General features: G+C 38.8%; 1 protein-coding gene across 1 annotated transcript in view; it reads left to right on the top strand.

Moving 5' to 3' along the window:
* MADD (MAP-kinase activating death domain) overlaps nucleotides 1-26,942 on the top strand; it is a gene marked incomplete at its 3' end in the record, with an annotated part of 53,680 nt that extends 26,738 nt beyond the window's left edge. Inside the window, exons 20-33 of the mRNA XM_010295235.1 lie at nucleotides 3,038-3,091; nucleotides 6,095-6,192; nucleotides 6,543-6,626; nucleotides 9,597-9,755; nucleotides 11,435-11,543; nucleotides 12,230-12,292; nucleotides 12,674-12,794; nucleotides 13,922-14,027; nucleotides 16,534-16,644; nucleotides 17,795-17,902; nucleotides 17,986-18,150; nucleotides 19,437-19,509; nucleotides 21,387-21,493; nucleotides 26,873-26,942. Coding sequence (XP_010293537.1) covers nucleotides 3,038-3,091; nucleotides 6,095-6,192; nucleotides 6,543-6,626; nucleotides 9,597-9,755; nucleotides 11,435-11,543; nucleotides 12,230-12,292; nucleotides 12,674-12,794; nucleotides 13,922-14,027; nucleotides 16,534-16,644; nucleotides 17,795-17,902; nucleotides 17,986-18,150; nucleotides 19,437-19,509; nucleotides 21,387-21,493; nucleotides 26,873-26,942 — 1,428 coding nt within the window. The remainder of the gene's footprint in view (nucleotides 1-3,037; nucleotides 3,092-6,094; nucleotides 6,193-6,542; nucleotides 6,627-9,596; nucleotides 9,756-11,434; nucleotides 11,544-12,229; nucleotides 12,293-12,673; nucleotides 12,795-13,921; nucleotides 14,028-16,533; nucleotides 16,645-17,794; nucleotides 17,903-17,985; nucleotides 18,151-19,436; nucleotides 19,510-21,386; nucleotides 21,494-26,872) is intronic.
* Nucleotides 26,943-27,178: the final 236 nt, after the last annotated feature.

Consider the following 27,178-nt stretch of genomic DNA (forward strand, 5'->3'; position numbering starts at 1 on the left):
TCATGGCTAGGCTGAAATTCCTTCTGTAGTGAAATGCAGACTTTCTTATTTCAAACTAGCTTCGTTAGGGAAGAAACATTTAGTAAACATTTACATGTTGCTGAAATAACAAATAATTTGTAAGTAGTTCCATTTAAACATGAGAAAAAATGTTTTTATGTGAAGATGATCCAACACTGGAACAGGTTGCCTGGAAAGGTTGTGGATTCTCCATCTGTGGAGACAGTGAACACCCAACTGGACATGATCCCGCAGCAGCCTGCTCTAGTTGACCCTGCTTTTGAGCAGGGAGATTTGACTAGATGATCTCCAGAGGTCCCTTTGAGCCTCAGCAGTTCCTTGATTCTATGAAGTTTGGAAGGTGCTTACAGCCACAGGTTGTAGATACGTAAATAAAACTCCTCATGAATCTGTTGGTATTGTATGGACAAAATACAAATAACCTTTTGACCTAGTTACAAGAGAAAATACAAGAATGAAAAGTAAGTCATCGGCATGATGGAGTAAAGTCATGTACGGCACTCTTTACAATAGCCTTACATTAAGTGTATCTTAGTGTGCTGATTAAACTGCATCTCTGAGGTCTAGAGGCATGGTAGCTGAATGTGTACAGTTTTCTTGTACTACAGGAACAACAGCCAGGAGGCTGACAGAGTTTTCCAAAGTTCAGGGTTGATGTGTTCCTGCTTGACCCCCTTTTCTTGTTCACTTCTCAGAAAGTTTATAGTTTCCTGTGTACCTCTGAAGTATGTAGAATGCTCCCTTGTAACAGGGAAGACTGTTGGTATGCAAAATTCTTATTTCTGAAGTGAAGTGTGATGAATTTTTATCAGCTGAGGATTGATCTTTGCTGTGCTTTAATACCTAATTGCTTAACTAGGAAATTCATTATGAAGATGATGTTTCGGATACTTTGTTTCCTAAAACAAATTTCCAATTATTTGCTTATTTCTCGGGCTTTTGTCTTCCAGGGTCCATGGTCATCATCTGTAGTGTTGGCCTTTTTGTTAACTGGTGGCTTTAAAGTTGATAGTTAATAGTTTCCCCCTTTATGTTAGTGGTTAGTTTGGTTTTATTGCATGCTTACAGTAACTGTTAATGAAAATGCCAGTATGTGCTGAAGTTTCCATTACTACTTTTTAAATAATTGTTTAATGCTGGCAGATCACTTTATTTTGTCTGTTTTTTGACACAGAAAAGATTGTGCTATCTACTTTGTCTGCATCAGATCCTTTCTGGACCTGCTGTCCTCTTCAGTTCAGGCTCATGTAACAAAGTCATAGGTATAGTATTTTATGCCCCTTGAGTTTATTTAAGATTTTCCTTTTCTTCTTTGACAAAGTAGTTGAGAGTAAAATCTTGGCTGTTTTTAATGTGCTAAGATGTACTCTACCCTGAATTAACAGGCAAGTCAGCTAAAAGTAATTGAACAGTAGGCATTGTAGCTTTCAGCCTGGTGGTTTTTAAAGTAAATCCATATAGACTGAGCACTTAAGAGGCCAGATGTTTTCAAAGCCCTTTAACAAACAAATTCACTACATCTTAAAGAGGTTGTTACCTGTGTTGGTGTGTGCTCAGCTAGATAAGCCTGTAGGATGCTGTTTGGATCTATAAGCACTCCTATCCATCTGTGTACTTATGAAAGTTGAAGGAACATCCATCAATCATGAAGCAGATACAGGAATCAGTTGGCTAGCAGCTGTCTTTCTAGCTTTTTCTCCCTTGCTACATTTGCCTTGCTCCCGATATGTTTAATGACAATACTTCAGAGCCTTCCTCCAAAATCATAATACTATTCTTTTTTAGTAGACATTTTGCTAAAGAGCACGTTTTTAGAGCCCGTCTTGCCCCAGTTTCTGCCATTTGCAGGGTGGGATGCGTTTCTGATACATTTAAGTGGCCTTTTAGTTGCTCAGCAAGTTTCCTTGAAGAGCAGTAGAAGAAAATTATACTTCTTTTTCCTTCCCTTTGACGCTTTTCTAAGAGTATCTTCCTCTGTAGCATTCCCAGCTTTAACTGTGCCAGTGAGAGAGGACAGTGCCCAGCATTCGGAGTCAATTCAGCATGTCAGCTTGTAATGTTTTCTTTGGCAAACAGGCCAGCACCTGGAATGATCTGATGTTTCTGAGCAGAAAAGATGACTGCATTTCAGGGGGTTGAGGAATTGAGTGCTAGAAAAGTACAAGTTCCTCATCACTCTTTCGTCTCAGAGCTAAGCTTCAAATAACAAGAGTGCACGCAGACTTCAGCCTTTTTTCCTTTTCTCTGCATTGTATCCTCTTATGAAATTCCTTGACTTGGAGTGCTGTGGCCTAATTTGGATTTTGGAAGTTGGCATTAAGCATGACTGATGTCTTGCTCATTTTTCTTCATCTTCCCTATTTTCCATTCTTTAGACCCTGACAGGAACAAGTGGATGCAGACAAGTTCAGCTTTTTGCATGTAGGACTGGTTGATAGGCAGAGTCAAGCATTTATTGAGAATGCTGTCAGATCAAAAATAACTTGTGCTTGTAAACTTTGTGATAATTTTTGAGATCTAATATTGGTTAAATATTGTGTTAACCTGCAGTTTTAATTTTCTGGGAATTGCTGCTGCTGTTTTTGTGCCTTTTCCTTTCAGTGATATAAACTAGAGACATTAAAGTGTTTCTGTTAATTAGAGCTTCCCTGATGCCTATGTTTCGGAGGAATAAATATCTGACAATCTTAAAGGCCTTTCTCGGGAAAGGTGATTGATTGCATTATATGTGTTCATAATAGTTGTTTTTCCTTAGTGGGTTCAATATATGAAGTCATCTCTAACATTTGAATTCTGTGAATGAGAGATGATGCAGTGCTCAATTCCTAACATTGATTTCTTGTAAAATAGTGTTAATTAACCCTTCACTCAGTAGTTGTTGTCAATTTCTGCCTTTTTTTTTTTTTGAGATGAAGGGGTGGGGTTTTTGTTTCAAAATTTTTTTCCCCATTTTCACCTGTCTGACCAGCCGCTGACTCTTTCTCTTTCTCTCCTGCTTTCAATGCATCTTGGGTAGAGTTGTGGAACAAGCACCAAGAAGTGAAAAAGCAAAAATCTTTGGAAAAAACGAGTAAGGAAATTAAACAATGTAGAAACTGACTCCTCCAGCCTCCCCATAACTGCCAACTCCCCAGGTGCAGGGTGAGCTTGCATTTATGGCGCAGTTTTTATGCCCACAAGAACAAACGTCTACCAAGAAAGCCTGCATTATAGAGGAGACCAAACAAATCAGTTTGCCTTGGGGAAACTGTGTCAAAATGTCTTTTTTTGTTGTTGTTGTTGTTCTTCTGTTTTTCCTCCCCAAAATGTTGCCTTCTTTAAAGAAGGAGAAGCAGATATTCTGAATCCTCACTGTACTGGATATATATGGAAGGATTTTAAGATATTCCATCTCCTTTCTTAAAGACCAGTTTTGCTTAACAAGTCTTTGACACGAATATACTGATTGATTGATTGACTGTTACTGGAATGAAGAATTCTCTGTTCTTTCAAGCTGTGGGATGGCAAATTTTGTTACCTGGCATCAACCATGAACAGTTTATGACCACAGTCAGTCTGCAACAAGAAATACTTTTGAGGGGGAGAGAGAAGGTGTATGTGAAGAATTGTATTTAGTGATGGCTGTTAGAGAATAGCCTCATAATAAGGAATCAACCTGATTTCCTTTTTTATATCCCATGTTGATGGAGTGAAGTAGTCTGAGGCTGTTTGCAGAGTCTAAATAGTAGTCTAAATCTACACAAATCTTAACATCTATTGAAATATGATATTGAATATAATATTGAATATATATTATCTGGAGGTATAGTACAAGGTTTTGCTCTTTTGGTTTATCACTGTTGTAAATAGGGACATACGACATAAGCTAGTTTATAATAACCATGCTGTGGTAGTGTAGTTTCTACTTTGCAGAGCTGATGTCCCTTTTATAGACTGAAGGTTGGGGACGATTAATGGGTGAAAATTCCTGACATTCTGACTCAGCCTGGATTTGCTACATTAGTTTTAGGCTCCTCAGTTAAATACTTAAGTATAAGCGAGCATCTGGAGTTAGTTCAGAAAGCCTGGGGCAAATGGGGCACCTCTGCAGTACAGCTTATGGCATTTCAGATCTGAATTGCGTTCTGCTGAGGTAGGAGTGTGTGTGGGACACACGTATCATGTGCACACACCAACTCTCCCAAACTGGGCCTCTCAGGTGGGTGCCTACACTGGGAGGGATAAATTGAGGTGTTAGTGGTTTATGTGTATTATGTGTACAACTCCCTAAAGAAGGGAAGGGGAGGCTCTTTAGTGCCTGTAAATTGATAGCAACAACAATGTGGCTGTGGTTATTGTGTTCCTTAAGCTCAGTTACCAGTATTGCCCACAGCTGTCAAATACCTGAACTACTCCAGTCAGTTTAACTTTTAAAGCGAGTCAGATTGCCAGAAATATATCTGAATTATGTGTTGGGACAGGGAGCTCTCAAATTGCTTAAAAGACACAGCTGAAGTTTTAGTATTCTTGCTGTAGTAATGAGATATAAAACCATTTGCTGCATTGTTACAAAGAACTAGAAATGGTGGCAATTTGAATGAATGGAAGTAGACCTCTAGAAGTGAGCACTGTGTATTTCAGTGGAAAATAAGATCCCAAATTCTTGAAAAGGGTATTTTTAGTTATTTTTCTTTTTTGTAAATTTTGTTTATACTTTGATTTGATTTACAGTAACTAAGGCATATGGATTTAGAGGCAGAATACTATAACAAATGAAGAACTCTTTCTGTAAAACACTTCACATGGAGAATTGGTGGTTGAGTAATAAGCTAGTATGGTCTGCACAGCCCGCTTATAGCTTTGCTATTCATGAGTTTACATACCATCTCAAACTCACTCCCACAAATCTTTGTATATTATCCTTCTCTCTCTCTCTCTCTCCTCCCTTCCCTTTTTCTTTCCTTTTTGCTGTCTTACCCTCTCTAATATTACATACAATACAAACATGTTCATAATTCCCAGGTGGCTGTGATCAGTGGTTTATAAGAGAGTGGCATTGTTTGCTTAGAGATACTGGATATAGTCATGAGTATATAATACAAATATTCCAGCTGCTGATCATGTCTTCCTGTTACTGAATAGTTGGCAGATATGGATATGGCAGAAGTGTTGCACTCAGTCTTTTCCCCTTTCTGAGAGTAGTGACACACTGTGTACAGTCTATAACGCCTTCTTTTCTTGCCTTGTTACTTACCTTGTTCAGTGCTTTTCCAAATTTCTTTTCAGGCTCTACCTCTCCATCATTCTCTTTTCCTCCTGCCATCTCATCAGAGGACAATAGATGATATGATTCTAGAACTGCATGGGAAATTAAACATAAAGTTCTTTATCCTTTTTCCCCCCCTTTTTTGCTTTTGGATCGTTGGGTTAATGAATGCATGACTTAAGGCTTGCTAATTCCCTGTCTCACTACTGACCTATGTGATTGCCAACTCTGGAGAGCCATTTGTTAATCTAATTGGGGAATGTTGTAAAGTACAGCATGATATAAGCTTCTTCCTTGAAATTTTTACTGGTGTAACTGGTTTCTGTTCTTGTCATGTGTTGCCTGATTTTTGCCTAGATAGTTGCTGCGGGCAACCTAACAAACTCAGTCCAAGACTTTGAGCAAATTAGCTGTTCAAAAAAGGATTCTCACTTTAAGCAAATAGGTATCCTTTATTTTACCAAGAATAAAGGAAGTGGCTTCCTAGAGTTGAATGGCAACTGCTCTGCATGTGGTGGTGTAACTGGAAGCTACTTGATCTTTGTCTGTCCTCTTTTCTCTCTTGGCTAACAAAGATACTGTTTAGTGATAGACGCTCCTGGATTATGTCTTTGGAGTATTTGAAATTCAGACTAACATTTAAAGAATGGCAGATGTGTCCTGCTGGCCTTGTTATTTACGGTACCAAGGAATTAAAAAAAAAAAAATCAAAAGTATGAGAAAGCAAATTTGTTTTCTTGGTACTGTTCCTGCTTTCAGTCTGCAGTCTGCTTTCTGCCGTACTGTTTTCTCTTGGTACAGTAATGATATACTTTTTCTTTTGTTCAGGGCCAGAAGGTGCGAAACACTTCGATTTGGGAGAAACAGATGAGAAAAAATCCCAAATCAGTGCAGACAGTGGCCTCAGTTTGGCCTCAGGTTCTCAGGTCAGTGTCTCCTATGCTTCCTTTGTTTATGTGGTAAGAGAGAGGATTCTTCTATTTACTACTTAATTGTGGGAAGACTTCTAGGGTTTGAGCATTCTTGAATGGCTCATTCAGTAAAATTTCTTCCCCCCACTTTCTGTAGGGAACTGATCTTTTCGAACTCCTCAATTGTACGACCCCATGATCTTTTTGACAATGCAGGCAATAGCTTCTATTTGGCTGGCTAAATAAACCAAAGAAGTGTAAGGTGTGTGATTCATGACCCCAAAGGAATGGGAAATGACGCGCTCTCCTTATGATAAAAACTAATGTGACTTTTTTGTTCCTGTCCTTCTATGTTTTGATTGCAGAAGAGTGATTTTGACTCTATTCCCAGCGGAGGACCAGCAGTTATGGTCCGAAGTACAAGCCAAGATTCTGAAGTTAGCACAGTGGTAGGATATACTCAAAGTGAAATATTGATGTGATTCACTGCTTGTTGAAGTGAGGGAGAGAATTTCGTGCTTACATTTGTGTGGTATGGCTGCATACTGTCATGCATGCATAATGTATGTCTATGAGTTCTCTCCTCAGAGCTGCTGAGTGGGTGGCAAGCATGTGTGTCTGACAGAGCATACCTAGTGCTTTATTATCAGATTGCATCCCTCATATATGGTGCTCGTTGATGTTACATATTCCTACATACTGGTGTATTTATGGAACTGGTGGATTGCATTAATTTTATAAACATGCCTTAGTTGTGTATAAACCATCTATAAAGAACAGCAGTTTAAAAGTGTAACCCGAGGGCAAAAAAGGCAGATAGTTTGATGCATTAAAAACAAGAAAAAACTTTCTGATGTATTATCTTAAAGCACTTAAATCATACCAAAATATGTCTGCTTGCTTTCTGATCAACTATAGGGCCTAGAGGGAAAAGGTAGTAGGAATTCATTCAGTAGAAAAAGAATGAGCCTTCTCCCTACCACATCTTATCTGATAGGGCATATTCCAGGGGCAAAACCCAAGGAACTTTACTTTGTGGTGGTGGTGGTTTTTCTTCTCTCTAAACTACCTGTGAATATCTGGCTTCCCATGATCTTTTCCCAGCCTGTAATAAGAATAATACTCTCATTGTCTTTCTCTAATGGACCCAGAAATTGTGTTCTGGGGGGATACTGCCCCACATAGAAGAGGGGCCTAGAAAAGCTGGTTGATATTCCAGTATGTCCTCCTCCAAGATCAAGAAAGGTCCATCCTGACAAGTAGGAAATGAAGCAAAGGCAGCAGGAGGCCTGCATGGATGAGCAAAGAGCTCCTAACTGAACTCAGACATAAAAAGGAAGCAGTGGCAGGTGACCCAGGAGGAGTATACATTTGCTGTCCCGTCTTGCAGGGATAGGGTTTGGAAAACCAATATTGACCCAGAGTTGAATCTGGCAAGGAATGTGAATGGAAACAGGAAAGGATTCTACAGCAGCAAGAGAAAGGATTAGTGAAAACGTGGGCCTGCTGCTGAATGGGGCGGGGGAACTGGTGACAGATGGAGAAGACTGAGGTACTTGGGGCATTCTTTGCCTCAGTAAAGTGCTTTTACCAGTAAAACTGGCCCTCAGGAATCCTAGGCCCCCGAGACCAAAGGAAAATGCTGGAACAAGAGAGACTTACCCTTGGTGCTAGGGGGCACTTCAACAAACTCATTGCAGCCACAAGTGCTGCAGGAGATGGCTGATGCCATTGTGAGGCCACGCTTGATTGTCTCTGAAAAGTCATGATGATTAGGAGAGGTTCCTGAAGACTGGAAGACAACAAATACCACTCATCTTCAAGAAGGGCAAGAAGGGGAGCTACAGGCTGGCCAGCCTCACCACAGTCCTTGGGGAAGATGATGGAGAAAATCTTCCTCGAAAATGTTTCCAAACGCATGAAGAACAAGAGGGTGAATGGGACTAGTCATCATGGATTTACAAAGGGGTAGGCATGCTTAACCAACCTGATAGCCTTCTACAATGAGATTACTAACTTGGTGGATGAAGGGAGAGCAGCAGATATTGTTTACCTCAACTTCTGTAAAGCTTTTGACACCGTCTCTTGTAATGTAGACAAGCTGACAAAGTATAGGTTAGGTAAGCTGCTAGTGAGGTGGACTGAAAACTGGCTGAACGACTGAGCCCAGAGGGTTGCGATCAGTGGCACAAAGTCCAGATGGAGACAAGTCACTAGTAGTGTACCTGAGGGGTCAGTACTCAGGCCCATACTGTTCAACATCTTCACTGATGACCTGGATGATGGTACAGAGCAAGTTTGCAGATGATACAAAACTGGGAGGGGCGATTGACATACCAGGTGGTTGTGCCACTATTCAGAGGGGCCTCAACAGGCCGGAGAACTGGGCAGAGGGGAATCTATGAAGTTCAACAAGAGGAAAATGCCAAGTCCTACATCTGGGGAGGAATAATCCCAGACACCAGTACACACTGGGCTCCGACTGGCTAGAAAGCAGCTTTTTTGGGAAGGACCTTGGGATCCTAGTGGACAACAAGTTGACCGTGAACCAGCAATGCACCCTCGTGGCAGAAAAGACCAATGGTATTCTGGGCTGTATTAGGAAGAGCATTTTCAGCAGGTTGAGGGAGGTGATCCTTCCACTTTACTCAGCACCAGTGAGGCTATATCTGGAATATTATGTCCAGTTCTGGGCTCTCCAGTGCGAGAAGGGTAAGGACTTACTGGCGTGAGTCCAGCTCAGGGTCACAAAGATGATTAAGGGACTGGAGCATCTTTAATGAGAGGAGATACTGAGAAAGCTGGGACTCTTCAGCCTGGAGAAGAAAAAGCGCTGGGAGGATCTTATCAATGGGTATAAATACCTGATAGGAGGGAATGAAGGCAAGGGAGCCAGACTCTTCCTGGTAGTACCCACTGGCAGGACAAGAGGCAGTCAACACAAAAATTAAAGCACAGGAAATTCTATCTGAACACAAGAAAACACTTTTTTAGTTTGAGGGTGGTCAAACACTGGAGCAGTTTGCCCAGAGATGTTGTGGATCCTCCATCTGTGGAGGTTTTAAAAACCTTACTGGACATTTTCCTCAGCAATGTACTCTAGCTGACCTTTCTTGAGCAGAGGGGCCTGTCTGTGGATGATCTTAATGGATCCCTTCCAACCTACACAGTTCTGTGATTTTTCTGAAGTACTCTTTGAGTCTTTCTTCATCTGTTTCTGCGGAATATGATTTGATGCAAAGATAATGTTACCGAAGGAGAAAAGGCAAATGTGGCCGTGTTGTACAGCAGTTGTAGTGCTGTAGTGTTGTACTAGCAGTTGTACTGCTTCTTTTGTGCTTTAAGAAGAAACATTTTACAACTTTTCTCTCCACAGTGTCTTTGTCTATTGAAGGTAACTGCTTTATTTTTCTCCACAGGTTAGTAACAGTTCTGGAGAGACATTAGGAGCAGACAGTGACTTGAGTAGCAATGCTGGTGACGGCCCAAGTGTGGTGAATGGTGGCGATTTGACAGGATCCAGAGGCACTGTGTCAGACAGCGAAATTGAGACAAACTCTGCTACTAGCTCTATCTTTGTAAGGGCATTGCAGACTTCCCTTTTTAATTTTTCTTTTTTAAAAATTAAATCTTGTACAGTAATCATTTCAATGTGTGTGCATGTGTGGAAGAGGATCTCGATTCTGTTCTAAGGGTTAATCAGCACTGACTTACAAAATTACATCTTTAATATTGTATGGATCCACGTACCTCTCTTCATTGCCTGTGCAATATGTGGTTATTTGAGAATAGTAGATTCACATCTCACATGATGTTACAGGCTCTAGCAATATTTAATTCCCTATCATTCAATATTTCTCCCAACCAAATGCACATTTAATTGCTCTTCAGAGGCAAAACAACACGGATGGGCATTGTTTGACCTTACCTAAGAGGAATGCAGTCCCCTGTTTCTTAGGAGCAGTTGTTTGATACAGGAAAGGGATGACACATAGTAGGTTTAGCAGCTGTTCTCTTTCTTTAAAACATTACTTTAATCCTATTTGAAGTGTAATCATAACTTTTAAATATATTTTCCGTGTTGGAATATCTGTATGCAGTAAAATTCAAAGGATCTGAAAGCACTTCTTGTTCATTTTGTTTTTTAAAGTCCTTGATTAGAGGTTATACCCAATAATACACATCTTACCAAGAAAATAATTGTATCGTCAATTTGGCTAAATCAGGCTGTTAGCCTTAAGATTGGTCTCACTGTGTTCATTATTTTATAATTCTGATGAGATTGTAAAAGCCTTTACCGGGCTTCTACTTCTAATTTTAAGCAACAAACAAAATCATTGTGCTTCATTGCAGTTTTCTTCTGAAAGCATGAAAGTGATGTACCCATGTCTGCTTATTTAGCTGCAAAAGGGTGTTGTCTCAGTTACTAGAGTTACTTGTTTTTAACAACACTTAGTTTTCTGCATTTTTCTACTTGATTAATGAAACTAAATGGAATTTTAAGAACCCTTGCAACAGATCTAGAACCAAGATGATGGGTGTACGTATGATGTACAATGAATGTCAAGTATCACACCACAGTTTACCTGGTGGTAGAAAAATAGATGGGCCAGCATTATTATCACAGTTTCTGCTGACTGATAGTTCCAGCACACAGTTCTTCAGACCAGGTGAAGACATTGCTTAATGTCATGCTTTTATGAATGGTAAAGGAAGAAAACCCTGTAAAGTCTGAATGTGAGGTAGAGCTCAGGTAATCTTATTCTGCTTGTGAATATTCTTTTCTGTGTAGTCCCGAGAAGGCTGTTTATCTCTTCCTCCGTTCCTCACGATCACAATGACAGTGATATTCAGCTATTTCCTAAACAGTGGGAAAGATTTACAATTAAAATTTGGGAAAACTTACTGCATAAGCATGAAATAATGGGGGATGATAGAAGAGGTTTAACTGTTCTTTCGTTTAGTCTGGGATTTGCATGTTTTTGTTTCGTATCAGTTTTCCTTCAGGGAACCATTTTGCTTCCTCTGTATCGATTTCTCTGTCTCTCTTTGTTTTTCCTTTGGCTGACTTGGGACTTTTAAATGTATTGCCTTGCTCTTTGAACAGAGTAACATACTTGTTTTGTGAACATTTGTGGGAGAAGCATCCATGAAGTATAGCTTGCAAACTGTGTCTGTTAAGTACAACAGTCAACTGCAAGAAACAACCCTGCAGCGCACAGGGTTAAGTTGTCTGACACTCTTGTATTATTTTCAGGCGAAGTCTCACAACTTGAAGCAGAGCGTGAAGGATAGCAAAGGCAGTACTTCAGGGAGAGGTCCAGAGGATGGGAACCAACGTGTCTATCTTTATGAAGGACTTTTGGGTACAGTGGTTTGTTTTTGTGTGTGGGTGTTGTGTTTTGTTGTTGTTGTGTGGGGTTTTTTGTTTTTTGTTTTTTGGTTTTTTTTTCTTTTGTTTGTTTTTGGTTTTTTGGTTTTTTTTTTTCTTTTTTTTTTTTTTTTTTTGTGGGAAGGGGATCTTTTAGACTGAAGTTCTGTTTGGGGTAGACTGGAACATTTACATTCCCAGAGACTGTTTGTGTCTTTTGTGACTGTTTGTGGACACTTGCTGTTGTCCATAGTGGTAGAACAAGGGGGCACATCAGACCATTCAGAGTAAAGCCAAAGATTTGGTGGGGAGATTTAATAAGAATGAGAGGAGATGGGTGTGAGTTGTGTAGCTTGCATAAAATGTAGTTTGTCCAAGTTTCCTGCTGTTCTTGAATATGACTTCTTTAAACTGTTGCAAAAAGAGAAGGAACTTACATAGCTATGCGTGGATGGCTAAGATGTATCACTGATCTTGAAAAAAAGATCCTTCAGCTTAAATCATTGAACAGAGGGCTACTGAACTCAGAATACTAATGGCCTTCAAGTGAATCCTTGAATTAGGAGTGTTCTGGCTTTTTTGAAATGTATTTCATCTGGACTTGCTGTTAATAAAGAGCTTTCTCTTCCTGTGTTTTTCATCCTTTCCATTTATCGTTCCTACCTGCTTGGAATGGTGCAGGTAGGGATAAAGGATCTGTCTGGGACCAGTTAGAGGATGCTGCAATGGAAACCTTCTCTATGAGTAATAATCTTATCTTTCCACTTCTCTGTGTGTTTGCCATGATCTGTGTTTGTGTGAGATATTCCTGTTTCTTTTGGGCAGTGTTAACAGTATATGGAAGAAGATTCTACTCTTTAAAGAATAGAGATGAGAGGTACTTTTGTGTAAGGGTTTGAAAAGATTATACTAGGAGTTAGAATGAGATCTATCTTGTCTCTTCTGTTACACTTTTGTTCAGTTGTGATATTGCTTGTTGTTTAAAAGTAACTTTTTTTTGAAATATGGGTTAATTGTGTGTTGGCTTGTCATATTTTCAAGGAGTGGGAAGGAGCAGGAGTTAATCTTAAAGTATTTGAGTGAAGTAAATGGAATAAATACTCAATTTTTGTATACATTGCATAGGCAAAGAGCGTTCAACTTTGTGGGACCAGATGCAATTCTGGGAAGATGCTTTTTTGGATGCTGTGATGTTAGAGAGAGAAGGAATGGGGATGGACCAGGGACCTCAGGAGATGATTGACAGGTAAAGTTCTTTTAATAGGCCTCTTATTGTTTCACCTGGGGCTGTAATAGTAAAAAAAAAATAATTATTTTAATTCTGCTGAACATGCTTTTGTCACTTTGTAAACCTTGTTACTATACCTGATTGTTCCAAAGTGAAACTTTTGTGTCTCTGCTGGCCAGTATCTTCTGATACTGAAATACTATCTTCAGTTGTGACATACTTCTTTTTTTAACTTTTCTGGAGAGGTGACATTTCCAAAGAAATGAGTAATGTAAGCGTAATCACAGTATGAATAGATGGAATAGACTACATCAGTAAAAAAGCAAGAGATTTCTGTGGCAAGATGACTATATTCTGGAATAAAGGAAGATATCAGTGTGTTGACTTAAGGTGAAGGAATTAAATGTCTTCAGAAACTGCATTTTGAGCCTTCTCAAAATGCAGAGTCACTTACAGGTGTTTTTCCTTTGCAATTTGTAGTTACAAGAAGCAAACAAAAAAACCAGGAGGGAACCACTCTCTATAAATATCTGTGTAGTTGCTTAAAGCTAGACTACTTCTAAGATACCAGTCTTCACTACCTGCTTGCCTTTTTTTTCTCAACTCTGTTAATATCTGATCATTCTCTGCTGTACCACCTACACCCGTGATATCATGTAATGTGGGATCTGGTAGACAAAATTAGAACTAGTTTGTGGGCTGCTGGTTTGAAAACTGTTTATTTTTCCGCAAACTACCTACTTTACTGGAAAAAGAGAGTGCCTCTGCGCTTCCTTCATCAGTTTACTTTTGCCTTGCAGTTACATTTAAGCTCTAAAGGCATGTAGCTCTTGTCCTGAGTTACATGTTCCTCTTCTGGCAGTTATAATTGTCACGGAGCTGTGACTGCAGAAAAGAGGAAATGGGTAAGCCCAGTGGACCACTGAGAATTTCCCACTGAGCAGACGTTATTTACTTCAACTAGTTAATAATTAATGGAAATCGGTGATCGCAGTGTTTTACTGGGAAATGCCCATTTAGCTTAGTGTTTATGGAGGTTTTATTTGCCATACACATTACAAATAGTGATCTGTCCTCTGCCAGTGCTTTAGTGAATTGGATGAAGAATGCCTGTGAGTCTGCTTCAGATCTAGCTCTTCTTGCAGGTATCTTTCCCTGGGAGAACATGATCGAAAGCGTTTGGAGGATGATGAGGACCGCTTGTTGGCTACACTGCTGCATAATATGATTGCTTACATGTTGATGATAAAGGTGACTTTTTTTCTTTTTCTTTTTGATAGATCCCTGCTCAGATTTTGTTGGTGTTATCTTGAAACTGTACATGTCTGTTCACAGAGCTCAGAACAGTGAAGTATAAAATAATGTTATGAAACATCTCATAATCTTAATGAAAAAATTGCTTCAGTACCTGGAGATTCTTTGAGATATGTTATCTGAGTTTACGCAGTTCTGTGCTGTGGGTATGCATATACATTGCCATTTCAAATAGAAATTTACTATTTCTACTAATAACTTTGGAGGACGTTCTTGTTTTTATCAGTATGGGTTATAAGTTAAGTAGGCAGCATCTTCTAGTCTCATTTCCTCACAGCTGCAAATTCCAAGCATGGGCAGACTGTGAATAGGCATATCAATAACTTAACGGGAAATTTGCTGTTACTGGTAAGCAACCCTTTTTTCTTATTCAATGGGCTGTCTATATGCACCTTAATGCTGTAGGTGGCTACTAGCAATATCTTTCTTTTGTCTGAATAATTTCTTAGTCCAAATCCTCCCTCAAAGTCACTGGAAAATCAATATAAAATCTTTGTCATGTTTAAAACCAGCTTAGGTGCATGGTTTTACCTGTGACAGATTTCATGCACTGTGCTGTCCAGTGCAACAGCTTGACAGTAAGAATAGCTGTACACAGATGATAGTTTGATAACTTTCACTGTTTAAATGAGGTGGTGAGACATCATTCCATAGATAAAGAATGTCTGATATCCAATCAATGGAAGAAGGTATTGTATGTAATTTTTTTGGGGGAGTGGAGGGGTGGTGGGAGAGAAAGAAGGTATTGATTTTTCCTGACATGAATAGAATGTGCAGGTTAAGTTTTAATATGGGATTTGAGTATATTTGGAATGAGTTTATTTCAGAAGATGACTGTAGGATTTGGCCATTAGGACATGCATTGCTACTTAAAGTAGGAGTAAAAATAACCAGTGCAGTTACTTTCATTACAGGTTGCAAAAGAGGAAAGCAAATAATACTGGTTTCAAAAGTCTATCTTATGACAGATGTTCATAGAGTTAGTCCCAGAGGGGAAGAGTGTCTTTTGGTGTGGTGAAAATAATCAGATCCCTAAGAAAACAGTTTCCTGGGGGAAAGGGATAAGGAGGCAAACAGGGTATTATCCTTTGAAAATTATATCACCCTGGGCCTATGGGTTATAGATGAAAAGGGAGTACAGGGGATCTGAGAGTTGTGGAAAAAAAATATTGTTTCTTTCAGTACATCTTCAGAGATGCTCAAGAGTGAGGATGAGGATAAAGAACTGGGCAAAGGAGAGGTTGTGGGGTATTGGTGGTTTTTTTTTTTTTGTTAATTGTGGTTATTCTCCCTGTGTGTCTGTGTGTGTCCCCGTCCCCCGTGTCGTCCCCCCCCATCAGTTTTGGAATGAAAGGTGGTGCATCTGGAATTTGGTATATATTATTTGTATATAGTTTTTTTTTTCAAGCAGTTAGAGTGAAGGCTTTAAGACACTAAGGACTGTACCAAGGTATCTCATCTTAAGGCAGCTTCTAGTAGAAACTGCAAAGTTGGAAGGCCTTCTTTTACTAGGGGGGTGAATTCTTCTGAGCTGTCAAGGGAAGCATAATCTTCCAAACCCAATGCCTTGGTATTTTAATTTATTTCCTTGTTTTGGGATAGCAGAGCCTAGTAGTTTTTACCTAAAAATTATTGAAAAATACAATGCTTGCTTTCAAGTGCAAAGAATTCTTGCCGAAGGAAGGAAGCCGGTTGAGTTTGTTTAGTATGCTCCATAGCACTAAGGTCATAATCACAATATCACAAAATCACAAAAACAGTGTCCGATCTAGCTTGAAGTAAGTGCTCAGGTATGAGTGTACCCTCTTGAAGCCTTTAGTATCAATGGCTGGCATTCATAATAGCCTTCTGAAATGGCACCAGGGACAGAAATGTTTTGCTTCTGAGCTTCCCTGTAGTTCATCTTCAGGAGGAACCTGCTGCTGTTTGAGGACTCCCTGGGAATGTTTGTTGGAGCCCTGGCCTAGTGATGGGGAAACGGGTCATGAAAGAGTGAGAATTCTGAAAGATATCATGCCTTTGTGTTAATATTTCTTGTGTTGAGGGCTCCACAGTTGACTACTCTTTGACAACGCTTTGCAGAGGAGGAGGTGGAGAAGCTAGCCTGGCAGATGAGACTCATCACACAAGTGGCAACATGGAGACCTGAGGCTTTTGATGTTAGTAGTTATAAGTGGAAGGTAGTGGAATTGCTGTGTTGTTGTGCAAGAGTAGGCAGGAAATCTGTTGTGTGTGGTATCACTTGGCCAGTATCTGGAAAAAGTGGTGTACATGCAACTTCTGCTTGTACTTCTGGGCTAAAGAGGCCCTAGCGTGACTGAGCTTGAGATCAGTTGTTTTGCTGTCTTAGCAGTTGAAACCAAGATATGTTGATTTTGGGACGTAAGAGTTGCCACCTGTGAATAGAGAAGAGTATGTAACTGTCTTTATATCTGCTTTCTAGGTGAACAAGAATGATATTAGGAAAAAGGTGCGTCGTCTAATGGGAAAATCACATATTGGATTGGTGCACAGCCAGCAAATAAATGATATTCTAGACAAACTTGCCAATCTGGTAAGTAAAACAGTGATGAGTGATGTACCTGTGGGAGCTACAGTGGAGGAAAAATATTAGCTGAAAATTCTTCCTATAAATGCCCTGCAACACTAATTTTAAAATATTAAAAATAACTAAATTGAATTATTAAACGCTGCCTTCACATGTATAGAATAAAGACTGTGATTGTATGACCCTGTTTATAATATTATAATGTTATGCAGTTATCAATTAGAACTGCAATACAAATATGTATAAACATGACACTTCAGTACCACAGTTCTGTGCAACCCTTATGTTTTCTTATTATCACTTTTGTGAGTGAGAACCTTTATTCTTACTTATGACTGCAACAAGTGTTTAGTTTTCTGTCGGTTTCTAGGTTGTTATAAGACCTGTAGCAATCAGTTTCGATACAAAACTGGTTCTGCTATCAGCTGCCATGCAGAATAAACGTTATGTCCTGTAATGCTCATTAAGAATACAGGCTAACACTTAAGTTAATAAAACTAGCCAGCTTTTGACACAACCATCAACAGGGTGGATGCAAGTTAGGCCCTTTGAAAACTGATTTTTCAAAGCATTTTTACATTTGGAACTTAGTTTTATGCACAGAAAGGACATAGAATTATGTTGCAATTAACTGGGAAAAAGCAGACCAGTTTACTGCAATGTTACTGGAACCCAGACACCTCACTATCCCACAGGTAGTATGGTTCCAGTGTGAATGTTGTTGTACGCTGTGATAACTCTCATACTCACACTTGTTGAAACTAAACTTAGGGTATCTTTCTTAAGGCTTTGTCCAAAACTGCCTCCAATCAGCTGTGTTAGTGTTTAGATTAGATATTAGGAAAAAATTCTTTACTGAGAGAGTGATCAAACATTGGAACAGGCTGCCCAGGGAAGTGGTGGAGTCACCATCACTGGAAGTATTCAAAAAACCATTTGGGATATGGTTTAGTGGGCATGGTGGTGTGAGTTGATGGTTGGACTTGATGATCTTAAAGGTCTTTTTCAACCTTAATAATGATTCTGTGATTCTGTGTTAAAAATACTTTTTTTATTTGTTGAAAATGCTTCTACTGTCACCTAATGCACTTTTTTCCGTGGATCAGGAGAAATTTGTTGCAAAGTTCATTAATGACTGCATTTTTTTTTCCACTAGAATGGACGGGAACTCCCTGTGAGACCCAGCGGCAGCCGCCACATCAAGAAGCAGACTTTTGTAGTACATGCTGGGACAGACACAACAGGAGACATATTTTTCATGGAGGTACAGACAAGAATAATATTAATGCAATTAGTAGCATTCAGTAAATAATATCAGAAATCTTATGTAATATTTTGTGCTCCCAGGTATGTGATGATTGTATTGTGCTGAGAAGCAACATTGGAACTGTGTATGAACGTTGGTGGTATGAGAAACTCATCAACATGACCTACTGTCCCAAAACAAAAGTGCTCTGCCTCTGGAGGAGGAATGGTCAGGAAACACAACTGAACAAGTTCTACACAAAGAAGGTACGCATCTTGTTTAATGCACACAATACTGAGGGAACACTGCACAGAACAAACAAATCCTTGGTGTGTCATATTCCATGTTTAATCAAAAAATAGCATTCTCTCTCCAGCACTGGTTACTGAACTGCAATGGCTGTTTAACAGCACTGACATTGGAAGCTGGTGTTATGCCTTGTTATTTACCTGAAGACAGTAGTACAGCAGGAGGTAATTTAAGAAATTACACATGTAGCTTTTACTTATTTGGTTTTTTTGGTAGAAGAAGGGAAGTATCAGTATTACTACATACTGCGTTATCTTGCAGGCTTATAAAGGTAGTAAAAAATATTGTGGTAGATTCATGGGGAAAAAGCTAAATAAAACTGTGTCTTAGTAATTGAGTTAATTATGTCATTTTTAGTGGCAAACCCAAACTGGCAAAATAGATACATTTTTTTTCTCCATGACCCCATGTTTAATTTTTATTTCATATATGCCTACATTCTCCGCTAATATGAAAGCCCTTTTCTTCTCTTTATGATTAATTGCAAATGTAAAGCAATAGCTTAAACTTACTAGTAACTCTTCGAACTCCAGTAACTCCTACACAAACAAAATGTAAAGATTTGTAAATGCAAGTAATATATTGAAAGGTTATTATCTTTGAGATATGTAAAGGGATTAGATTTCTTCTTCAAAAAATTCATTTTATGTAGACCAGGTCATCATAATGCAGATATGAATACAAAGGGAAGGAGGACAAAACCAGCGTGCTACAGAAGTTACTTGGAAAACTAATTGTGTGTATCTTGGGCTTCAGATAGAAAATGTCCTTAAACTTCACTCAGATTATGGCTTAACATTATTTGATATTAGAGAGGGGAGTTGGAGGAAGATGACTAGAAGAATATGGTATAAGGAAATTGATAGGAATAACAAAAAGATAGATCATATAAGCATGACCAGTAACATTGCTTGCTAGAAGCTGAAAGAAAAGGAGGGATTGTGATATTGTTTTGAGACTTTTTCTACACTAGGAAACTAAGTAAGCTTGGTTAGGTTGCTCATGAGCACGTGCTAAGCCTTGAATTCTTCACTAGCTTGTGCTATGAAATGATATAAAAGTTTCTCTGTCAACTTGAAAAATAAATATAAATACCATCTAGTAATTAGCTGTGGTTGAACTTTTACAGGCTTTTTGTCATTGTGCACCACATGGGGCTTGTTCTTTTTGTAGAATCTTAGAATCTTGCTGTACTTTTCCCTTAGTAATTTGTAAAAATAATGTTTTTTATTTTATATGTTAGTGTCGGGAATTATACTACTGTGTAAAAGACAGTATGGAGCGAGCAGCAGCAAGACAGCAAAGCATTAAACCAGGTACAAGATTTTGCTTGTTGGGAACATTTGTTGCTTAATCTCCAATCAACAGATTTTTTTGATTAATAACTTCTTTCAGTATAATCTCCTTTTACTTGGAAATCTGAGGGTAGCTTTGTACATCTGTGTGTACGTGGCAGACTTAGTGTTATCACTTAGCTTGCCCCCAATACGCCTTACTCTAAACTCTACAAACAAACAAAACACCTGTATAAAGAAGAGTTAGATGTAAGGAGGACTAGCTGCCAGTAAAATTACTGAGAATTTTTCTTCATGGTTGGCTAGCTACTCCTTTTATTCCTGATTGAGACATAGAACTGTGTTGTCCATTTTTTTTTTTTTGGTGAGAATGGAGGCTAATAAATATGCTTGTCTTAATGAATCTACAGTGATGAATCTGCAGCTTTCTGCAGACTTTCAATGCACAAACCTTTTCTGTATTGGGAAGTTTCATACTGGTGCAAGTCAAAAGGTGCAGTTAACACAATGTCCTTATATCAGCATAACTTCATGTAGACATTCTGCTTAGTTTAGCATCATCATTTGGGACAGGATAGTATAATTATATTGGTGAAACTTTCTTGGCAAGCACCCCTTTCCTTTTTCTGTTGAGTCAAAATACTAGAAAAGTGAATTTGCAGTTTTGGGAGATCGAGTTCTTGGGAAGGCAATTTTCCATTTTTCTTAGTCCCCAGAGTAGCAGGTACTGTATGTACCTGGTAACAAACATGAAGGTGGCTTATTTTATACCTTTATAAGATGGTTGTTTCTCCATTGCTGGAGTCTGTTTGTAGGTTCAGGGTAACGTCAATGTGGCTTTGTGTTTTCAAGTTTTATTTTTGTGGCAACTATTTTTTCTCAAGTGGATGCTAGGACTCTAGGAGCCATGGTTTAAGGTACAAGCCTATTTTAGGTGTGTCTTAATGCCAAATCTAAGGAATCTACATTTTATAGTCATAACTGGCATCACTATGACTGAGAAAATGACTTCCGTTTAAATCTAGCATCCTAACTGTTCAACCCTCAGCTAGCTGCTGGAGCTTGGAAGAACCACCATTTTCTTCCTCCTATCATTAGTCCAATTTAATTTGAGGAGGGGAATTTACTGAGGGTAGAGGAGGCAAAAGTGTCATTGAACGCTATTTGAAGAATTGGTCAATAATGTAGTTTTAAAAATGTGTTTGAAAGCCATTCTCCAGAGTTCAGTGTCTCTACACAAATGATAATTTAAAAAAAATCATTAGAAGAAAGCATTTTCTGGCTGAACTGAATGATGTAAATGAAACTAAATGAAAATGCCTAGATTGTCATCTATTAATGTCCTCTATTAAATTGTCATTGTTGTAACCATGTTGACTTTTTCATTGTTGAAAGTATAAAACAATGCCATACAAAATCATCAAACTCACAAATGCAAGCCTAGTTGGTACTTGCTTATGTGTTCGTACTTAAGACTATGCTGTCTGTGGTGTTACGTAATTGCAGCATCTTACCATGCAGAAACGAAATGTGGCATTTGAAACAAACAAACAAAACCCCAATATGAACTACAGTAAATACAGACTGAGCTGTCATCAGTGTCCCTTCATGTAACCAGGATAAGATTTTTTTATGATACTTAAGTCTGGTGGTTCTCAGAAGGCTGTCATTAGTGAGTGGACTCTACTGAAATGCTGCCTGCTATTCTTAGTAGTGTCCTCTTGCTGTGCGCATCAAATGGAGATTATGCTTTTATTGTTTTCTATTTCCCTTCCACATACCATGACTTGGCTCACTGTTTTCTGTTCTTTCTCTGTCTCTCTTTTCTGTCTGGGTATTTTTGTTTGTTTTTATTTTGATTTTTAAATTATTATTATTATTTAATTAACATATCACAGGCCCTGAGCTGGGTGGTGAGTTCCCTGTGCAAGATATGAAAACTGGTGAAGGAGGTCTTCTTCAGGTCACACTGGAAGGAATTAATCTGAAATTTATGCACAGTCAGGTATGAGGGAAATCTGTGAGAAGACTGTGAGCATGAAGCTTTTTGCAGCATGCCTGTATATGTGTTTCCTCTTCCCAGAGTATCAACAAGGACAAGGCATAGTGTGATGGGAGTAAAAAAGCATATGTATATTTACACGCACACACACATAAATATGTATATGTATGTAAAAATACACTGAAATTAAATATCCCTAGGAAAATGATAATCACATGAAGAAAAATCTTCATACAGATTTCAACTTCTTGTTTCTGGTGGTCTGAATTGTCTAAGCACAAAACAAATGGTAGCCATATATAAAGAGACAGAAAAAGTGATTAATAGTAATCTAAACCGCCATAATGCATCATACTGTGAACATATCCTGATGACATTAGCAGAAAACCTTAAAGATACAGTGTTTGAATATTGTAGGTACAGAGGGCAACCTTCTGCATCATATTTAATCTGTCTTGTTTTAAAATTTGAGAAATCATCTGTAGAATTTAGTATGAAATAAAATGGGAAAGTGGCTCTTGCTGTAATTCATGAAAATAAGAAAAAATTAGTGATTTTTTTTCCTCCTGAATAGCAGATCTTGTGGGCATAGAGGAAACACAACTAGAATTGTCATTTCTTTGTTTCTCTGGATGTTGTTTCTGTTGCTTCCTTTGATCCTTGTTTTTTATTTTGCTTTGTGTTTTTTTGTTTTGCATATGGTATTAAATGCATGCTATGCTAGACAGTAGAATTGATTTTTAGGGGAGAGAGAGAAAGTGTGTGTGTGTGTGAGAGAGCGAGAAAGAAAAGCTTCTGTCAGTCCTTTTGTGGAGTGTTTTTTCCTTTCCTCCTGACTAGACTTTTCTCCCCATACAAGCTTTGTTCTTCTTTGAGGATTCATCAGTGTAGATCCCACTGGAAGTGCACGTGCATATCACACACACATGCTCAGAACCTTTAATACTTCTCCCAAGGTCACAGCAACACCACGCGCCTCTTTGAGTTCATATGTGCCCCTATAAGGAGTGCAGAGTTGTGAACCTCCTTCATTTTTCTTCCTGTCTTTTACTGGGGTAGAACCTGGACTACAGCTGTTGTGCTGTAGTATCTCAAACCTTCTCTAGACTGTGATGAAACAGTCTACCTGTAAGAGTTAGTTATAGGTTTTAACTTTTTATTGGATATGCTGAAATATGAAGAATTGCAAGAGGAACTCAGTGGTAGTACACAATGAATTTTTGTAGTTACTGGAAATGGCAGGTCTAAACCCTGCTCTTGAAGCAACAGTTTGATATCATTATAGATGGATGTAATAGAACTTGCTCTGTCCTGAGGTAAAGACATGCCATAGGGAATGTTCTGCTTGCTTCTCCTTTTTCTTCTTCTGCCAGGAGTCAAAGATGTTTGAGCTCAAACTGCTTGTCTCTTGAACAGTCTATGGAAATGACTCTATTTCATAAACGAACACACCCAGGCATATATGCATTTGCAGTGAGAAAAGATATATAAGAAGGTAGCCACCTCATCATCATGGTTTCTTAAGTGTAACAGGCACCTTCACAAGATAAAGACACTCAGTGTTAAGCATAGCACACGTGTTGGTCCAAAAGAAAAACTCCAAATCCTAGAACATGCCCTTGTCCTTAAATTCAAAGCGTTTTTTTTTTCTCCTGAAAGACTGGAATGACATTCTGAAAGGAACCTTAGGGAAACCTAGTACTGATGGTTGTTATATGACTGTCAGGACCATTACCAGTTGAATATGTTACCATGCATACAGAGTCCTGTGCTATCACCAGCACCCCTAGAGTACTAGCTTTATCATATCCTGCATTACAGAGAATGGTGTTCTAATTTGCTGTCTGTGGTGAAAATTACTACATCTTTTCTGGGAAGCAATCTGTGCTGGTCAGACCCAGAAAGCATGCCAGATGTCTCCCCCACCTGAAAGATTATTCCTCCTCTTCATCATCTTTCCAATGAGTCTGTAGCCAAATCAGTCTCCATTACTTAAGATGGATATTGAAAAAAGTACAGTTCTGGAAAATATGCTTCATCTATTCACTATGTTTAATTCTTGGTCTGTTAGATGTACATTGCCAGCTGGCAAGGGCATTCGGTACCATTTAGTGGACCTAAGACATATCCTTGTTTTTCTTTTCAAAGCAAAGTGTCTAGACAGATATCAAAACCCTGCCACTTGAGGGTCTGTGTAGAACGGATAGCTGTAGCAGTTATGTAAAGGACTCCTCTTGGTTGCACCGCAAAAAAAAAAATTCCCTCCAATTTCATAATCTGTGGAGCTAAAGGATGTTTTCACTCTTCTAACACTCGTCAACCAGCCTGCTTTCTTAATAAAAGGGCTGCTGTTCTAGATGAATTCTCCTTTCCAATTTTCATATAAATTATAAGAATTGCTCCCTAAGGCAGTTGGTTTCAGAATATGTATATGAGCATGATGAAAACCAGGATCTTACAGACGTTTCTCTGTGTTGAAAGTGGCTTTTTCTGTTTCTATTGAGTTTGGATGGGGATACAGACCAACAAATGCCTACAGGACCTCATCAGGCATAGCTTTCTCTTCATCTTCCTTTCCTTACTCCGTATACAACAGGCCCTGTTCTTGGCCCCCTTTCCAAGTACTCTTTTCAGCAATGCAACTTACTAAAAGAAGGCATTTCTGTTGCTCTGCGTGGTTGGATGTCATAGAAATAATTAATTTGGAACACAGGAAAAGGGATTTCCACTTTTTTTAGGGGAAAAAAAAAAGATAAATGGAGTCTGTTCTGTCCTACCTGAGAAGACTGAACATACTGCTTCAGAATTAGAATGGTGCTTGCTATCATGAAACTGTTTTTGAAGTCTCTTGATTTGCAGTGTGTGTACTTTCTTACTGCATTGTGAATTCCTCAGGAAATGTCTTACATGCATGGTGGGCCAGCCTATTACTGAACACGTGATAGTTGTCTTCAGTGTTCGCAAATTGTCTCCCCATGCTGGCAGCGCACGTAAACTTAAGAAAAAATGTTCAAGTCTATCTGTGCCTAGCAGGTCAGAGGAAGCCCTTTGGAATAGGGAGGAATCAAGTGTACCTGTGGCATTGGCAGACTATTCTGAGTTGACATCTACAAATCATGTTATAATATTTGGCCTCAGTAACTGACGCCACTATGAATTAATCTGTGTCAAAAATAGATGGAAGTTTAATAAAATGCAGCAGGCACATGCCCATCTACAGTAGGATCCACACTGAATGCTCTGTCTTGAAGAACCACAGTTTCCCTAGGGTAAGTAACTGTTATTTCCTTTACATTTGTTTTCTGATTGAGTGAGAGGAGAGCATCTTTGTCCCTTAAACAATATAACAAGAAATTGCCCATCGACTCCTGTGTCTTCTGAAAATGGATAACTTACTGTAATTGTGACAAACTCAATAAATTCTCATCTCGCTCATACCTGTTGTGGAAATGCAGCACTCCTTAATGTTATACTCAGATCACGAACACCTGGAGCAGTCAAGTCTTTTTGGCAGCTTTACTGTTACCTGATAAAACCACCAATGTTTTGCCTGAGCCTTGCTACTGACTTCCTGAATTTTGCACTTCAGACTACTAGTAAAAACTTTTCGCAGAAAATATTACAGAAAAAGGAAGCTAAGTGCAATAAAGAAAGTGTTCTGTTTACTGACTTGTTTACTCTGTAACTATTCCTCAAAAAATGAAATGTTTTTGACCAACTAAACTGACACAGAACATGGGTGAAAATAGGCAAACAAAAAAGACGGGATTAAGTCTCCTTTCCCTGTGTGCTTGAATGTAAGCAGAAAGCAAGCTTCAGATTTTCTGATGAAGTGGAAGTTTAGTTTTTTATATTGAGCAAAAAATATCCTGGGTCTGTTTGTTAGTTCTCTGCTAATAAAAATAATAATAAACCCCCTTCGACTTGAAAATCAACCTGACTTCTCTCAAGATGTACAGTGCATTTACTGATCTCTATTGATACAGATAAGCCTGTTTCTTTAAAAAAACACGATTTCTGACATTGGCTTCCTTTGCCTTTCTTGGGTAGCGTATCATCTATGATTACATGGGTGTTGCTAGTATTGGATTCAAAAGGGTTGCAGAGATTTCCTTTCCCTTCTCTCCAAGACAATGAAGTTTCTCTAGTAACATTTTTTAAAAAAGGCTGTGAGATCATGGTGTCGTAAGTGTATAGGCACTGAAAGTATCACTCCAGACTAGTGTAATGTAGTCTTGCAAGGGTCTCTCTAAGGTATTGGACATAGACTTACTCTGAATGTTAGGGCAATGTTACTCTTAGCGTTTCTTTTGCCTTGAAAAAGCAAGTATATTAGAAACTGGAATATGGAATTGATTCCTTATAGCACTTCCTACAGATTCTTATGTCTGTGTACTGACTGACTCTTTTGGAGATGTGACTGTTCTGTATCTTGAAATGGATTGGATATTGAGCAAACCCCTGATGCTCAGAGAACTTGTTTATTCACAAGTTGGCATCTTGGTTCTGGACTGAAAACCCTAGTCATGTAGTTCAGCTGTTTTGTCTTTTGGGCTTCACGTATGTAAAACATGAGTTTAAAGCAGGATTGTTTTCTAAGTGACTGCTCAGCTGGCAGCAGCCGTATGTGAAGTGAGCAAAAAAGAGAGAAGGGTCCAAACTCTTCCATCTTGCTTAAAGCAGAAAACTGGTACTGGCTGTTAAAGGAGGCAGTTCCAAGAGTAAGTATGCAGATTATATGTCATAAACTGTAGTAAAATCTTAAACAGCAAGGCTCTCGGGGAGAAGGAAGATTAGTGGTTCCTCACTGGATTAAATTCAACTGCTGGATAGGTTAGGAGGATCAGTGTCAGGATGGGAAGTGTAGTGCCCCTTACCTGCCCTCTGTGCTGGAGGAGGATGCATGGAGGGGCAGAAACTAGCTGGGATGGATCAGAGGCAACAAATCATGCCAAATTTGGGAGCCAGCTTTTTTCTCGTCACCCTCTTCTGTTGTATTTCAGGTGTGTTGGTATTCTTTTTGCAATAACTCATTTGAGTGCCTGAAGGGGTAGCAATGTTGGATATGTCAGAGTTACTAACTCCTTCGTTTCTCTTCCATGCTTTCTCCTCCTGCAAGGAGCGGAAGGTACTTCATCTTCTGCTGTCTTCGCTTCTTAGCACTTTTAAGTTATTTGTTGATTTCTAGCATTGTGGCAAGTTTGTCTTTTGAATGTTTATTTCACCCTTTATTTATATATTAAACTGTAAATGAACTGGTAGTGTATGCTACAACACTTGAGGTTGTATCTGCTGTGATAATGTTTCTGTTTAATTTTGGTTTTTAGTTAAAAGAACCCAAACCTGACTAATTTTATGTTACTTTTCCTCCTGTTTCTGTAGGTTTTCATAGAGCTGAATCACATTAAAAAGTGCAATACTGTGCGAGGAGTCTTTGTCCTGGAGGAATTTGGTAATTACATTATTTTGATATTAGGTCTGTACTCACATGGCAGTAACTCAAATTTCCAGTCTTCAGATTCAGAGTTGCACTGCAGTTTCAAAGATGGGAGAGAAATGTAGATTGCACGCGAGAAGTTGCCTAACTGAGAGATGGGTGACTTAACATAAAAATTTACACATTAATTTTCATCATATTAAGATTTGTGGCCTAGGTGCTTTTTGTTAATAGACAAAGCTGATGTTCTG

This window comes from Phaethon lepturus, unplaced genomic scaffold (assembly GCF_000687285.1).
Source record: "Phaethon lepturus isolate BGI_N335 unplaced genomic scaffold, ASM68728v1 scaffold12799, whole genome shotgun sequence".
Classification (NCBI taxonomy): Eukaryota; Metazoa; Chordata; class Aves; order Phaethontiformes; family Phaethontidae; genus Phaethon; species Phaethon lepturus.